The sequence below is a fragment of the Hesperophylax consimilis genome, chromosome 31 (genome assembly GCF_061612785.1).
Source record: "Hesperophylax consimilis isolate HC1 chromosome 31, BYU_Hcon_1.0, whole genome shotgun sequence".
In the NCBI taxonomy this organism is placed as follows: Eukaryota; Metazoa; Arthropoda; class Insecta; order Trichoptera; family Limnephilidae; genus Hesperophylax; species Hesperophylax consimilis.
The window spans coordinates 1,756,183-1,774,509 of NC_142866.1; the positions used below are offsets into that span (position 1 = coordinate 1,756,183).

An 18,327-nucleotide genomic window follows, 5' to 3' on the forward strand; every position below is an offset into this window, starting at 1 on the left:
ATCTGCTTATTTATATTAATATTTCAAAATACATTTTTTCGTGTAAGGTGCGGTCACATTGCATTATATTGGTAAAAAGAAAATTTGATTCTTACTAATTTTAATTTATATGTCTAAAATTAGCGCTTTGGTGAAATTAAGAAATAGCTTGCGATTTATTAGATATGTTAGTTTAATTTTTTTTTCTTATAATACAGAAAAAACTTTCTTCTGATTCACGATTTAGTAAATTTTTTTTTAAATAAACCTTTTTGTTTGTGTCTCCTTTGAATGAAGTGTGATCCGCACTATTTATTTATTTTAGATTAGAATCTAAAACATATTTGTGAACCAATATTATACATAGATTTAACATATTCTTTAGATTTAAACCTTTTTCTTTCTGTTCAACCTTGATTCTGGTAAGTTTTTATCGGATCAAGCTCAAAGTACCAATTTTGTACGTAATGATTTTATAACACTGACATATTTACCCAATTTTTCCGATAAAGATAATATGTAATTTGAAACGGGGCTGCGGAAAATTACATAGTAAAAATAATACAAATAAAAAAACAGTCAATATTAATATGAATTAAAAAAAAATTCATTAAGCGTAATTATAAAAATAGTTCCTGCGACATTTCCTTTTGTCGCAATGGGAATGACATCGTTAGAAATTTGTACGATCGTTCCATTATTGAAAAGATATTTTAAATTTAAAGTTTCAGTGACAGTAAAATTAATTGGTCCAAAGATACCTTGATTGTGATTCTGTCAATCAGGAGTTCGCAATTTTTATAAACAAATAATATTAAAAAGGTGTAAATAACTAACAACCATGTCAATAAATAATATGTAACGTTTTTTTGAAGTAACAGATTATAAAACAGATAGTGTTAATATATTCCCCACCTCTTTAAAATTTTGCTATACTATAAAATCTTTTTTGGTGTTTTCTGAATTGATAAATAAACTTGACCAATAAAAAAAAGCGTTTCTGGTTTTAAGCAAATGAAAAAAGCTTATAATTCATAAAGGTGTATTATTCTCGCCTCAACTGAAGTTTAAATATTTTGAAAAAATGCGTGATGATTTAAATCATACGAAATTAATTACTTACTATTCATAGTTTGTATAAGTATGCATACATAAATTATTACAATAAAATACAGGTACCTACGTCTATAATTGTCTTTTATTTATTTTAATGGAAAATTCATGCCTCTTCCAATTTCCACTATTGCAGGTATTTTTCAAAAGCAGTTGCTGAGCCTTGCTAGAATAAGATAAGTAAGTATGCAGGTACTGAAATGACAAACCGTTCAAATGTAAAAATTGAGTGACAGTTACTGAAACACCCCAGCCTAAGCATTTCCCAAAATGACAAAGGTTTCTAACTTATCCCAATCCGAACTAAACTGACTTAAAAAGTACACTAAGTATTATTTTTGTCGCATGTAACGTCGTTCTCCGTTAAAAATAACACCTACGAAAAACAAATTACTCTTTCCTTGAACACAAAACAATCAGTTAAATCAAAATGCTAATTTATGTGGGATCAAAAATTATGGACATTATGGTTCTTTGTTTATTTTTTAACATTAACTCCACACAATTTTGTTGGATGGATCGATTCCTGGACATGTTGGAATCGTGTGTAACGATATTGAATATTACTTGACAAAACAAGGAGCGTTACTCTATTGTTACCCTCGTAAACCATATGATCCTCTCTGAAATTTTAAAAGAAAAATTTCCAATTTTGAATTCTCCTATTTCTCCAAAAAGGAATAATTTCTTCACTTATAATCAACTACCACAACACGGGCATGTGCCTAGCTTGGTGGTATAAACATTCCTAATAACTGAAATAACCATTTCACCGAATAAAGAGAAAATTTAAAAAAAAGATTGAACATTGTTGTGTCTCTTCACAACCTTTTAAAATTCACGCGCTTGCCTCCTCATATTGAACAATCTGTTGTTTGGAAGTGGGAACTTTAGATTACGTATCTTTTGGCTGTCCCTATCTAAACAAATATTCTCTATTCTTTCAAGCCTTATAAAATACCTCCCCTCCATTCAACAATAATTAAATTTAATTCGACTCCAATCTTCCATAAAATATTGAAATTTGCCAATATAAATAAAATTAATTTATAAATTCACCCTCTCTATCTCAACAATTTGTAATGATAGCCTAGAACATCCGTGAAGGGTGAAAGCCAGAAACATTTTAAAAAAAAACTCCAAACCTTGAGGAAAAAAATTTCCCTCCGATCCATGTAATCTTGGAGATGATGTGTGAAAGGTCTTTTTGATGACAGGACGGAGTGAAAACGGGTCTCGAAAAGACCAGAATGGCATAGAAACGACCCTTTCTATTGTTCTTCGACTATGCGCCAGTTTGACATCAATGACGCTAGTTCCTTGGAGCATCTTACATTGAAATACCGGTAGGGGATCATTCCGATCTGACGCCTGTGCTCTAAACATTGTGACTGCCAAATTCAAGAGTGGAGCGGACTTGCTATTTGTTTAGGGTTAGTAATTGTGTACTTTATGCCGTATGTACGGGCTCTGATACAGTACGCCAAGTTTCTGAGAGGCTAACTTGACTCTGGCTTGGACCAAGCCACCGCGCGTGAGCTGGTCACAGCTGGTTAAAACATACTCATTCGTAATTCATTAATATTTATGTTATTCGCCAAGCGTTTAGTGTAATATAAGGATGACATTACATGCCACCGAATTATGGACTCTGGGTGGTTTCAGACAAAGCGGTTACACTGTGTGCACTCTTTAATGTGGCTCTTTAAAAGATAATCAGATTATAAAAAGTGCAAACCGCGTAGTCCAATTACAGCTAATCCATGCAGCTACTTGGATATGCGGACAGACAACGAGACGTAAGTTCATATTCTACATAATGACCCAATGAAAACCTGTACCTACTAAAAGAGGTATTCAATGCAACTAAGCTGGAACGGAGAAGGGACAGTCATTTTTTACGTACCTGATCCTTCACGCAGGAGTCCCAACTGTTCGAAACCAAAAGAAAGTGGAGAATGACACCCCCAATTTTAGGTAGGTATGTTGGGGAGGGGAGAGCGATGGGAACGAAGAGGATTGGGAAATGGTTTTATGAGATTCCGGAGGTGATAAAGTGACCGAAGATGAATTATTCGCTCTTGCTTTTCATTTGAGCCTTATGGTGTTCAAGTGTCGAAAGGCCTCCCCAAGTATTGCAGTCACAAGTCACGGTCATTGAAGAATATCTTTACTTAATTCTAAAATTATGTTGCTAAAAGAAGACAGCAGAAGACCGACAGTAGTAAAGGTGTATCCTAGGGGCAAGATATTTAAGTTATTCCTGGCTTGTCATCTTACTGTACTGAAATGTGACGGCTTTACGGTATTCGCTCTGCTGATGTAATATTTTATTGGTATAGTGAAAAAAAGAACAAAAATGGATTAAAGAACAAAAAAGACAATATTACCAAAATGTTGTAGCATAAAATTAAAATAAAACCTACACGTAACACACAAAACCAATATAAACACACATCACTCACAAACACACAAGATCATATTTTAAATGAATTATTTTCTCTTTAAATGTATTATATAGATTATATTTTCATATTATAAAATGAAGGCCTCAGCACGGGCAAGCCACCCAGTGAGGCCAACATTACTGGAAAACTTTGAAATGTAAAAAATAATGTACCAAATAAAATAATCATGTCGAATCTAAAGTTTTCTTTGCAACATCGACATACCGTTTGATGAAATGGCAAAATGATGACAATCTCTAAATACTGTAAAATAAAGTCACCATCCGCGTCTGTCTGTTCGTGCGCTAAGTTTTTTCAAACTACGCAACTGATTTTGATAGAGTGTTCAATCAAATTAGAAAATTCCTACAAAAGGTTTATTTATACGTAATATATGCATGTAATATTTATAGGAGTAGAGAAAAGTCTGTTTGTAATCAAATCGTAAAAAGATTATTTTCGGGCGTTTACATTGCTAACGCTGGCTAAATCTCACGAGATACATCAAAATAATGACCACGGAATTGTATATTTTAAAAAGGCCTACAGAAAAGTCTGTTATGGTAGATATATGTCTCCTATCTCCTAAGGATAACCCCCAGCAAAGCTTGGTACACGTAAGCTAGTTCAATATAAATAAAAATTACAAACGTAATTCAAAGGATTATTAAACAATGCTAGTTGTACGCATGCGACATATATAGTATATACAAAATAGTACGTCATGAATTATTCCCGCGTGACATTCATTTTCGCTGTTTCCAAACAAAATTATAAATTAATGTATTTCTTATAATTACCACTTTACACGAAACCAAAAAAAAATACTATACTTAGACAAAGGTATGTATTATAAAATTATTGTCACCTCATTTTTATTCGTTTCATACAAAATATCTCTAAACTGTATTAAATAAAGTCGCTATCCGCGTCTTCTAAGCAATTGATTTTGATAGGGTTTTCAAAATCATTTAGAGATTTTTTTCCGGCAGGTTTATATATAAATATTATATTTTTACACATAAGAGAAAACTCGATGTTTATCCGTAAATTCACAACCTCAAATCATTTACAGCCCCAAGCAACGCCAGGTACACGTCAGCTAGTAGCTAAATAAAAGCAAGTACAGACTATAATGAATCCCTGGTCCAGTTTTTCTCTAGACTGAATAAAAACCATCAACCTAATTTTGAAACACGCTATTCAGTTTCAATAAGAAAGCTGACGGTACAGTGATTGAATCACAAAGGATGTTCGTATTATTGTTCATAGTGTCAAATATTATTACGAGCTAAGATGCAGCGGAGGACACTTGTTTTGAATACAATGTTTTTTTGCTGTTTAAAAAGTAGTAATCAAGGTATTCATAATAAATACAATTAATACATTTGTTTTACTGCTACCTTCTCCTTTCCTCTTTTTAACACGCGAATACTATTTAAGAGTACCAACATCCCGAAGCCAGTGGAAATATGCCATCCATATGAGTGCAAAGAATGTTGTGAAACCGGAGGAAGTGGGAGGGGTGAGAGAAGGGGGAAGGTCCTGACTATTCATATCTGACCACCAAGCAACTCCAAATACAATTATTATGCAATTAAAATACTTTGTTTTGCACATCATAATGGAGTACTGTTAGCGGTTGCGTGCATTGCTATATGTATAAAGGTAGACTGAGCATAGTTTTTCGGTTATGTGTTGGAATTGCGCATTGGATACCTGTTTAAAAATGGCCATTTTTTATTTGTTGTTATCATTTTTAATTTGTAGAACTCCATTTAAAATTTTGGTTTTTCTTTTAAAATAAACAGTTTACTACAAACAAGTTCTGCTGTTTAATTATTATCACTACGCGTGACAGCTGTTTTGCCCTCGAAGGCATTATAAAACTGTCTAAAAAAATAAATAAAATATCTTTTACTTATTGTTTTGGCCAACTTAATAAACGGGCATGAAAGTAAGTTCGTTACCTATACTAGTCCCAGCGAAAGGTTTACGTTATCGATCTGTCTGTTATGTCTTTTTCGTTTCCGTACACAAAATGTGAGAAGAAAGAGGACGATCGGTCGATGGCGTACGTACAAGCTCTCGCTGGGACCAGTGTAGTCGAATATATATAAAAATAGATGTATTTTAAAATTCATACTTCTGGTACCATCACCGGTATGCGATTCGAACAGGACGTATATATATTGCTCTAGGCTCGTTTTTCGTTATCTATTTGAAATTTGTCATACACACGCGTAACAATCAATACAATCTGCAAAATTTGCATCGTATCATAAATTTTATCGATCTCGGAAAAGAAGTTATTCTGGGATTGAAGTATCTTTTTCCAATTGCTGTTTGTGAATTCATAAACAGAGAGTAAACATTTTTTAGGTTATTTTTTATTAAAATTGTATTATTGCGGAGCACAATTTAAGTAACATAATAAATTAGTGCAATAAAAAATAATAATTTACTAAAGAAAACAAGGTAATCCACCATGTTGTTACATCCAGTCCTGTGTAAAAGCATACACCTAATCGGTTAAGACCATCATTTATGATTAAATTCGTAGACATCAGCTCATATTCCAGACAACATTATAATCTCGGATCTATAGTCGTGAACATTGTGTAAATGTTCAGTCAAATTCATTACGCGCTTTTCATAGACAAACCATTGAACACCAGACTTGACAAGTGAGCAAAATTGAAATTGAGAATAGTGAAATTATTATTTAAACGACAATTTCGATAATCGAATTAAGATCGGTCACAAGGTGGTTGAGTTCTCTTTAAAAAAATGACGGCATTTTATTTTCTGTAAATTCATAAGAACGAATTTGTCGGCGACAAATACAACGAAGTCGAAATCGATGCCTTTTTTCAGAATCGATCATTTCGAAGATGCAATTTTGGACATTGTAAAAGTTAAATCTGAAGTCAATGCATAAATAAAGATTTAGATTTTACTGCCTTCATAATATGGAATAAAATTTAAGTAAGGGAGGGAGGGAGATATACATTTTTTCAAATAATCAAAGACACCTAATACGCACTGCATGAAAATATTTCCATGTTTGTGATATCTCTTGTTAATGTTATAATGATAATACAATTTTAAAACATATGATGGAAATATGCAGATAAAAAATTCTCTTAAAATTATCTCAGTATCACTATTTTAATTTTTTTTAGAAATACAAAGTTTTCCATGTTACGAATAATTTAACAATAATTTGAAAATCTCCTACTACCACCACAGTAAATGGAAAATATTACTGTAACGTGATGGAGTCTTAAACAGCCGAGGAATTAAACTAACGACGCCTGGGTGGGACTCAGCCATTGTGCGTTCATTGGTCTACATGCTCACTTGGCAGTTAACATGTCAGTTCTACAACTAGAGTTTGATGATTTTGTGTTAAATTAATTTAAAATATTCAATCCTGCAACGCACGTCGGAGGACGACAAGTCAACTAGAGTTTGATGATTTTGTGTTAAATTAATTTAAAATATTCAATCCTGCAACGCACGTCGGAGGACGACAAGTCAGTAACACGCGCGATCCATAAAATTCCTGAATCTGTTGTTTCGTCACTTTGAATCTAACACATGACAGCCATGAACAAATGATCACGATACGTGGAATCCACAGACAAAACGTGCCGACATAATATCCTTTTGTTCAAAATTTGAACAAAATTTAATGTTGTTTGTTGATGCCTATGTCAAGGGTCTTTCTTTAATGTAAAAGTTATGTAAATACCAAAGAAGAGACACTAAACCAAATGTTCTGAAAACAAAACACGATAATATTAATAATAACCTGGTTTCAAAATTACAACTGCACGATGATTGTAAAAATCGTTTTAAAAAATAACATTTACATTCTTGAGATCTGTGTGTCTAGTAAAACCATGTAAGTTCAACAAAATTATGGTTGGGGATATCCGAGAACAGTGCAAGGTCGATGTTAGTGTAATGGACAAGATTACAAAAGGGATGAAGTTGGTTTATACAAGTGTAGCAGATCTAATGATAAATGACTGCCAGAAGAATATTATTATGCTTATTTTGATACGAGGAGATTCCGGGGAAGACACATAAATTTATGGTGAATTAAATAATCGAGTCAGATCGTTGCAAGAGTTGAAATATTAGAATGATTTGGATGAGACGATGTATGAATGTGAATGAAGCAAAGAGAGCAAAAAAAATCTACCAGCCTCTGTGGAGAAATTAAGATAGAATTATCAGATATTTAGTTTAGATATATAGCAAATATTTTATTGTAGAGATTCTTTAAATATATGTACTTTATCCAAATAACTTAGGTTTTTAAAACTGTGTAATATATTCACTATTGTTTTTACTATCTAATAAAATTAGCTAGGGGTAAGCTAAGGCTATTACGTAACTAAAATTGAAGTGGATAATCTAAAATTGATGAACTATGACAACTTGTTTATTCAGGTCTGCAACAAATAAAATATCCAAGAAACTTCCAAAAGTATTTAATTTTAAAAAACTTTACGTTACAAAATGAGGAGAGCAAATCGACCACCTATTTCTATCTATAAAATCTGATTTTATGATTTTTTCCACTTTACGTCGATCATGGGATACGGAGCTTCCATATTGTTTGTTATTATATACGTTCTTCAAATGCAAGAAAAAATGTCGAAAGAAAAATGTTGTTATTGCCATGAAGCAACAAGTGGGAGATACAAAAGACGCCAAGAAAAAATGTATGACCTAAGGGTTGTAAGACTTATTTTGTTGTAAGTTATGCTTATGGTTGTAAGTTTTTGTAACCGTGATTTTTCATTATTAGACAGTAATTCAAATTAACTCCCTTCCAATTTAATAAATTCTGAAGTTATTACAATATATTTTTCTGAATAGTAAGTAAAATAACCCGTAACCTTTATACTAATCTAATAACTACTAGAACTTTCATGATACTATTTCTTGATATTTAAATAAAATTCATATAGTAGCAAGGTTAAGAAACGTAGTTAAGTTAAGCCACCTAATATATTAATACAGATTTCACGCTTCGCAGAGTTTGATAATCCCTTAAACTCGACTTACCGGCCCCATCAGCTAGCTACGAGTTAAGAGTGTATGCACCCACCCTGTGTTACTCCAAAATAGTCCTTTTGATCATATTGCCCTTCAAAATATTAAATCGTTTTTGAAACCCGGATAGTAGATACCTAAATGAAAAATTCAATGAGAACTGGAATGATCCTTACAAAGAACGAAACTATTTGCTTGAGTGCCGCAGCGGACGCACAATGGAGAATGAAGCCGCCCGGACCAGTGTGGACTCCGCGATAAATGGACGTTCAGATTAAATCGTGGCCGTGTACGTGTACGTAATTGACAATTATCTACGTTTGTCGGGATCGTCGGGAACCATTATTCTTATTGAGAACCCAGTCTCAGTGCTATTTTACCCATGGGCTCGAAAACTCGTGTTATATCTTAGACTCACAAGAATATATTTTCATTGACTCCGACATAACTAACCCCATTCATTGTCAACTCACCGAGACGTGTTTGGCCTAACCGTTTGAATAGTGTAAATATGAAACAAAAGATTACATATTTCTATCGGTATATTAAAAAGATTATCATTACCAGAAAAGAGTCGGATAAAGCAAATAAAACAAAATGGAATTTGCTCAAATAAATTAATCAAGAATCGACAAAAAAATCTAAGGTTTTGAACATCGATAAATAAAATTAAACAGTTATTCACCTATAAAAATGGATGCAATCGACGAAGTAGTTGTAGAGGCAAGGTATTTTGACGCACTGGATTATGTGGTGTTCGGTGCAATGTTGTTTGTGTCGGCAATGATCGGAGTTTACTTTGCCTTCTTTGCCAAGCAGAAGCAGAACACCACGCAGGAGTACCTGATGGGAGGCAAAACAATGGGCATTTTCCCTATATCGATGTCGCTTATTGCGAGGTAAGTCACTTTAACGTTCAGTTTTAATAAAGATGTGGCATCTCTCGGGGGTTAGGTTGTCATCGACATAATACAAGCCCCTGTAGTCCCGAACCCCTAAGTATAACATTCGTAGCATTAAATGTTTGTATGTTTGAATGTTTACACAAAATTTTAACAAAACAAACAATAACGTTTATATTTGACTTAAAACATAATCTTTAGTAATTTTTTTTTATTAAAAAGAAAATTAAAACTTTATATAGTTACATAATATCTAATAAATGTTAACGTTTTATTTAAAAATCTTAAATTGTAGAACACACGTTTTTATATTGCCTTGTATTTTCATTTTATATTACTTGTATTTAATTACTGTTCCAGTGTATTAAACTATCGACATGAAAAAGGCAGCCAGTGAGGCCAAGATTTTTTTAATGTATAAAAAAGCATTCATTCTCTGTTAAAGATTTAATAACAAAAAAGAACAACTTTTTTGGGAATTTAGAATATCAGCTTTTGTTATAAAAGTCCGTGTAATATTTATTTTTTTCATTGAACATTTCTCTTAACTTAATTAAGTTTGCTGTGTCCAGGTGGCTGAGCGATTTTTTTTAACTGCTTGGTGTGTATAATAAAGTAACAACGAAAAATTACCATTTGCTTGTACGTAATAGAATAATATTTCCGGTACCTTCAAGCGAATTAGTAAATTGTCGTTAGCTGATTGTGCACATGCCAGAAATGAATTGACTAATGTCTAGACTCATAAGATAACGACTTCGTTTGGGATTCGTTAGTCAATTCAAGAAGAATAAATAATGTAACAATGCGTACAATACAATCATTGCAAATGGAATATAATACATGGAAATAAGGAAAAAACCTTGAATAAATGAAAAACTTCCTCCGTTTACAACTCTATGCGTTGAGTTTAATTTTTGATGAGTGCAAAAAGTGTAATTTTGTGATAAGTTTCATCATTCTATTAGTTCATTTGATATCTTTATTTTTTTTAAATATCAAAAAATTTCCTTTATCCGTCAAACCAAACAAAACAGTGAAACTTATTAAATTTCGGGTTTCATTGGAATTATTGAATCCTAACCCTTTTACAATGGAACTTTCTTTATACTTTCTCGTTGCATTCAAGTAATTTTTACATAACTTCTTCACGACATATGATTTTGATGTTAGCCTTTCAAAAGTACGTAAAATGCATACCTCTCGTTCGATAGAAATAATGATTTTAACTTTATTATTGACTTAATAAACTGGAGTATTTCATTATTTATAACGCTTCCATCGATGCGCCTTGGGTTACCGGAAACGGTTATGCGCTTTATAAACATGTCACCTTTCTTAACAGGTTCGAGCTCTATACATTAAGAGTTCATTAATAAAAAACCTCTCACTTAACCGGGTTCGTTTAACACAAGTATCATCAGAGTACAAAATGAAACTAATCAAATATACATAGTGTGAGCATATATATACGTATAGAAAATGAGACAAAATGTAGCGTGGAATACAGTAACATTGAGATACCATAAGATAATAAGACGCATGAAGAGCTAAAAATAGACTAAAAGTGACTAAAAGAGACGAGAAGCGGCGGTAAAAAGTAAGAAGTTTCAAGAAGACTAACTAAACTAGCAAGAAGGGACAATAAGATGCAAGATAAGGCAAGAAAAGGCAAGAATATTCAAGAAGAGAGAAGGGGCGGTAGAACGTAAGAAGAGACAAGACGATCCAAGAAGGGGTGATAAAATACAATGATGTGTAAGAAGAGCCTAGGCGATCCAAAAAGAGCCAAGAGATACTAGAAGTAAAAGAAGAGACAAAGGGGTAAGAAGAGACAAAAAAGACAAAAAGAACCAAGAAGAGAGTAGGCGCGGTAGAACATACGAATATGTAAGAAGAGACAAGACGATCCAAGACGAGGCAAAAATATACAACAATATGCAAGAAGACCCAAGGCGACCTAAGAAAAGCCAAGAGATACTAGAAGTACCTAAAAGAAGAAACAAGAAGATACAAAAGCAACCAGAAGAGACAAGAAGAAACAAGAGGAACTAAGATAAAACTATACTAATCATAAAGAACCAAAAAGAGGCAAGAAGACGGAAGGTAAAGAAGAAACAACAACGCTCAAGAAATTCCTTTATCTTTCGCCTAATTCCTTTTCCCATCCTAAATTCATTAGGTTTCTATACCGGTCGATTAAACTTCCACCTCCCTCCAATCCTTAGAGCACGTGTTCCAAAAAACAGGGCCCCTCAGTGTACAGGTCTTACCGGAACACGAGTGCTCCTGGCTGGAGTAGTACAATCGTATCTTATCTTATTGTATCGTACCGTAGGTTAATTTTGTACCCTGATGATGCATGTATTCAGCGAAACCCATCGGTCGTAACATGTTAAATATATTCATGGTTTTTAACAAAGTTATTGTTGCTTTATTCCATTATAATATATTATGTTTTGTGATATGTACAAAATGTGATTTTGCTACTTGCTTTGTACGTGTTTGATGTAGTGTGCGAATTACTCTTTAATGTGTTTAAAAATATATAAATTTGTTTGTTGAATGCGAATGATAAAAACCATTGTTAATAAAATGTTTATAGTCGAACCAGTAATAAAATAATTACGACTAAATACGAAAATTAGTCTTTTAACACAATTCTCAGTACAACATATTGTTTCGACTATATCTCGTTTGTTTACTGTTCACCGTGTTGTTTTTTTGCTGCGTACTTTTGACTCCTTGTAATAAATATATAGGAATAACATTCTGCAAAATTGATATTATAGGACACGCCATATTATAGGACAATCTCGTAACATCTCATGCATGAGAGGGATGACTTCAAAATGTATATAAAATTCAAACCTATGTATATATTTTTTGTGAGCAGAATGGAATTCTTTTTCATGTAATTGCGTTTTCGGAAGTACGTGTGCATAAATTGTGTTTGCGAAGTAGAAGAGATAAATTCACCCTGGTCAAAGAGGCCGCGTGTTTGAAACTACATATTGAATACTTTATATCAACAAACTCAGTAAAGTAACATTACTCTTATTATATTAGCACTTCGGTTCAGATATAAGATATCTACTTTTAGTATCACTACAATTGTGAGAGATTACAATTTTTTACGAATCGAAACCTTGCTTTAAATGGCTTCAGCTGTGATCAGTAAACGGAATTGTTTACATGTATTACAAAACTTTTACCTTATATTTTTTATTTAAGAAACGCAAACATTGGATTTTTCAATAACTTTTTTTATATAGTTCGATATTTTCAGGGATTTATTTTTCTAGAATCAATGATTATTTTTTACACTTACCACTTGTTAATACTTAAAAACATCTTCGGGCCAACGAATACATTTTTTTTATGGAAGTCGTTCTCTAACCTAAATAAAACACATATAAATAAAACGGTGATTATTTTGTTACGTATCAACCCTTTGTTCTACGCTGATTATCGCTATCTTTTGCACTATCACCATCACTATTTCAAAACTGGGTTAACGTCCGTGGACCAATGGCGAATGGACGGATGGCAATCTGTGCAGATTGATCTAACGATCAATTGACGCCTTTATGCACCGGCCAAGGATGTGGTCTAATGGCTCTCGTTTCTAGCTCAGCCTGCAGCAGCCAGTGTCGCCAGGGAACCATTACGATGCTGAGACAATTCTCTGAAGTAATTCCTGTCGCTTTATCTCGTCTTACGGTTAAATACACATGAAGTAACAATTGTTTTCTCTCATGGTGTTTGATTGTATTGCTCAATAACCTGAAGTTGTCTGATGGCATTAGTGTACATGGCGGTCACACGTGAAATCGCGGCACAAGGGTGCATCTTTATTGGTTATTACAGCATATTGCCGTCACAAATACTAAGCACCGCTAAAGTTTTTATTTAATTTTGCAAAATTATAGCATGTCTTATAGAAAAGATGCTCATTATTCAGATTTGTTCAATAAATACGGTTAAAGCCATTTAAAGTAATGTTTCCATATAAGAAATACATATTATGTAGATTAGAGCGTAATATACATGAGTATAAATAAATAAAACTACGCAAATAAATTTTAACAAAGAACGGTTAAAAAATAGAGAATAATTTTAATAATAATAAATAATGTTCTTTATTTAAGCAGGTCAATGTAGTAATTTTGAATTTTCACGGCCAGTATTTTGGTTAAGGTGAAAGAGTAAATAAATAAGTGCTTTATTTTTGGAGTGTATCCAATGTTTCAGACAGCGTTAATAAAGAAGAAGATAGCTCAACATGGCATAATACGCCAAAAATAAATCACAGTAGAAGAGAGTTGTGGTTGCAATTTAAACTGTACGCCACATATTTTGATACTTATATGCAATACATTTACAGTGTCACACATAATGAAAAGGGGTTTTTAAATATATACTTTATAAGTCAAGTAACTATACAAAACATAAAGAGTGAATGGGCTGGGCCGTTGGCCGATAGCCAATGCTCAGCGATGTTCGAAAAAATTATGCTTTTTACAGAAAACTCGTAATACAATGCCGAATTATTAAATATATATTTTAATGGCTTTTCAAACACTTCCAACCTTTCCTTTTCCCATATTATTCCCCCCATATTTGTGGCAGAGCTGTTGGAAAACGACTAAGACTGTTTTTTTCAATATCCATGAAATTATTAATATATATTTTAGTAACAACTCGCAATGGGGCCGCGTAATGTAACGCGTTGGCAGAAATTCAGAATATCAAATGATAATGAAAAAAGTTTGCTAGTTTTAAAGCTCATTAAATTTGTCACACTTCCTCAAAAGCTTGTCTCCTCTGACACGATATTGACGGAAAGAGATTATAATTTGAATTTGACCTTCGTGCAAGTGACTAGTAGTTTTTGCAGCACCACTAATTTCGATATGTTTCAAGTAAAAAAAAAAACTATAAATAATTCAGATCCAAATCAATAAGATGTATATATTTTAGATTATAACGTACGTTACGTTTACCCTTAAGGGTAACACGCAACATTCGTTATAATCGTTAAAAGTATACAGAACATACGTTAAAATTTATGCGTTTATAGATGGCACTAATTTATTTATTTTAAGAAAAACAACCTCTCAATAATGCTTTATGAAAATGTTATGAATTATTTATTTGAATCAACCTCAATCCATTCAAGAGAAGCATATGGATAATGGTTTAATCACAGATACAATTTTGTACTTGTATGCCTTTCTTGAAAGAATTCATTTTGTAATTTTTTTTTTTTTTTTTATATTAACTCCACACAGGAGGCCCTGAGGAAAATAATTTCCCTCAGGGCCTATGTCATCTTTGGGGATGCTGTGTGGAGGGTCTTTTTGTGGAGAGGAAGGAGTGAACATGGGTCTTGAAGAGTCCCATGTTGTAGGAGGGAGGAAACACAGAGGCCGGCAGTTCGTTCCACAGCCGAGCTGTTGAACTTAAGAACGAATCGTAGAAGCGACCCGTTCTCATGTGACAAATGTCAACCGTGTACAAATGTTGGGCACGCGTTTGGCGTGTATCCCGACTACGCACCGGTGCCGAAGGGATCAATGACGCTAGTTCCTCAGAGCATCTTCCATTGTAATACCGATAGAACAAGGAAAGCATACCTACCTGACGCCTGTGCTCTAAAGATTGCAGTCCGTTTGTTAAGATTGGGGAATCTATCAAACGGAAGGCCCGTTTTTGCACAGAGTCAAGGGTTTTTTTCAGGTATTTAGGGGCTCCGGACCAGAGATGGCTGCCAAATTCGACAGTAGGGCGCACTTGCGATTTGTACAGGGTCAGCAGTTGTGTATTATTAAAGTATCTGCGGGCCCTGTACAGTACGCCCAGCTTCTGAGAGGCCAGCTTTACTCTGGGTTCGATGGAGCCCCCATACCTGAGCTGGTCACTTATATTTACTCCAAGCATATCAATGGAAGGCCTGTTCGGAAGATTGCTTCCGTTGAAGGAGACTAGATTATCATTTAGATCCCTTTTAGACGTAATCAGACAGGATTGGGTCTTTGAAACATTAAATTCGACGAGATTATTTTTACCCCAGGAGGAAATACTCTCGAGATAACCGTCCATTCTCTGCTTCAAAGCCCTCCGAGCCGTTGGAGTTTGTGTGCCCTTTGGGGGCTTGTCAAACAAAAAGCTATCATGAACTGTACTGTCATCCGCGTAACAATGTATCGGTGCACATGTCAAAAGGTCATTGATGTGCAACAAAAACAAAGTCGGAGACAGAACCGATCCCTGTGGGACGCCAGCATTTATAGAGTGTGAGGATGAGGTGAAACCGTCAGCAACTGCCTGAATCGACCTATCCCTTAAAAAGTAATCCACGTACACAGGGATGCGTGAAGTCCGTAAGAAGGCAATTTGTTGACAAGTCCTCGGTGCCAGACCCGGTCAAAGGCCTTGGATATGTCTAGTGCGACCGTTTGGGTCTCACCGTGACGTTCCAGGCACCGCCCCCAAACATGCGACACATACGCGAGAAGATCACCGCACGAGCGGTTCCGCCGGAATCCGTATTGACGGTCGTTGATAATTTTGTTCTTCTCGAGGTATGTGAGCAGTTTGTCGTTGATCACACGTTCCATCACTTTGGACAGAACTGATGTGATCGCTATGGGGCGGTAGTTGGCCGGGTTGGAGCGGTCACCTTTCTTGGGAATAGGGTGAATGACCGCTTTTTTCCAACCAGAGGGCACAGTGCCACACTTCAGGGACATTTTGAAGAGCTTTGTCAAAACTGGAACTATTTCCGCAGCACACCTCTGCAATACCAGGGCAGGTATTCCATCAGGTCCACTAGCTTTGTTAACATCGAGCCCCCGTATAACGTGGAGTACATCCCGATGCCGGATCCTCAGCTTTTTCATATAGAAGCCGCAGTGAAGAACCGACGGCGGAACAGCACCTCCGTCATCGAGGGTCGAGTTTTCCGCAAACATTTTCCCTAATAAGTTAGCCTTTTCGGTGGCGGTGTTTGCTAGTGAGCCGTCAGGTCTGGTAAGAGGTGGCAAACTGGGTTTGCAAAAATTCCGACCTATTGAGCCCGCAAGCGACCAGAATGCTGAAATGTACATGCGCAAACAAATAATTCGTCTTAATATTTTCAAAAAGTGATATAATGTAAAAACTAAATTAGCGCCTCTCTGAACGAATAGATAAACCTTCGAGTAACAATATAAATCATAACATTGTTCTGTTTATCTTTAAGGCGATGCCATACGTAGTAATGCAAAATCATGTGTTTTTGGTTTGAAAATTTAGTCGCCTAAAAATATTTCAGATGCTTTAATTAAATACTGCGAGTAGAATACATCTTGGCCTTTAAAATGATCGAGTATTTTTTAGATAAGTCTTTTTATAAGCACATAAAAAAAATAATGTATAAGGCCTATGAAAACTACTTTAAAGTTCAAAATCTCCTACTTACGAACCCATTTTCGGTTCTGATTTTATTGTATAATGTGGTAAATTAAGTTATTTATAAAATGATCGAAAAAAAATTAAATATTTATGCCTGATCATCCACAAAATAAAATAAAAGGCACCTTTTGGCCATGTTTTTTTCTTGCATAAATCAAAGCAGGCGGATGGTGGTAAGCGGGAATTTAAACCTTATCGCCATCTACGTAAGGGTTGTTATTGATAGCGGCTTAATTTAAAATATTACACGACGTAGTGCATCGCCTTAAGCAAAACAATGGGGTAAAGTCGCCCTTTCGCTATTGGCCTCATGTGTGAAAAATATTACGCATTCGAATATTGGTTTCTCTATATGTATGTGTTGAATATTTTTTGGTTAACTGGAGGATAGAATGGATAACTTGAATGAGACACTTTACTTTTTTTTGGAACAAGTATAAAGGTTTATTGACACCGTACAACAATGTATTCCCAATAAGTAATTTCCTCCCAACGGGTTGAGATGTTCCTTTCAAAGAAGTTCAATGCAGAAGAGATCGACAGTGGGTTTTATTAATCTCAATCTGTTGGAGGGAGAAAAATGATAACCTGCCATCTGTACCAAAAAACCCAAACCATCTGAGCCACAACCAAACTCAGGTTCAACCTCTGGTTTGGATCTTTACTTAATTTAAACAGTATTGTGCAATTATAATCTGGAAGTAATACGTTTCAGCTATATATCTGGTATATCGCTTCTGCGGCTGCCTGCGGAAATGTATATCTTAGGAACCCAGTATAAACACGTTCGAATATTGGTTTGACTATATGTATATTTTGTGCAATTATATTCTTGAAGTAATACGTTTCAGCTATATATCTGGTATATCGCTTCTGGGGCTGCCTGCTGAGATGTATACCTTCGGAACACAGTACTGGATGATAATCTTCTCGGAGTCCCTCGTGTCTGTCACTATGGCCTTAGTATACCTGCCCGTCTTCTACAAACTGCAAATAACGTCCAGTTACGAGGTAAGCCACAAACTACCTTATAACTACGCATGTTAAATGGTAAAATTACTGTCCCATGACAATACAGAACTCTATTGACAACCTAACTTAACCTAACCTAACCTAGCATATCCTAAACCAACTTAACCTGACCTATTATTTTAGTGTTCTATTTTAACCAGTAACCTGAAATTACATAGCGAATACTGTACGTACACACCCAGACATAAACAGACTCGGAGAAAAATGATTATTGTTAATTTATTAAGAATCTCTTAAAATTTTATCGGTAGATCGGTTAAACACGGGATTGCTATACCCATAATAGGAATAAAGAGAAGAGGCTATTACGTTCAAACATTTCC

The 18,327-nt window shown here is 34.5% G+C and overlaps 1 protein-coding gene across 1 annotated transcript in view; it reads left to right on the forward strand.

Moving 5' to 3' along the window:
• The first annotated feature begins 8,997 nt into the window (after positions 1-8,997).
• Positions 8,998-18,327, forward strand: part of LOC149409333 (sodium-coupled monocarboxylate transporter 1-like) — a 113,136-nt gene continuing 103,806 nt past the window's right edge. Inside the window, exons 1-2 of the mRNA XM_089649909.1 lie at positions 8,998-9,511; positions 17,824-17,983. Of these exons, the coding sequence (XP_089506035.1) occupies positions 9,306-9,511; positions 17,824-17,983 (366 nt within the window). The 5' untranslated portion in view covers positions 8,998-9,305. The remainder of the gene's footprint in view (positions 9,512-17,823; positions 17,984-18,327) is intronic.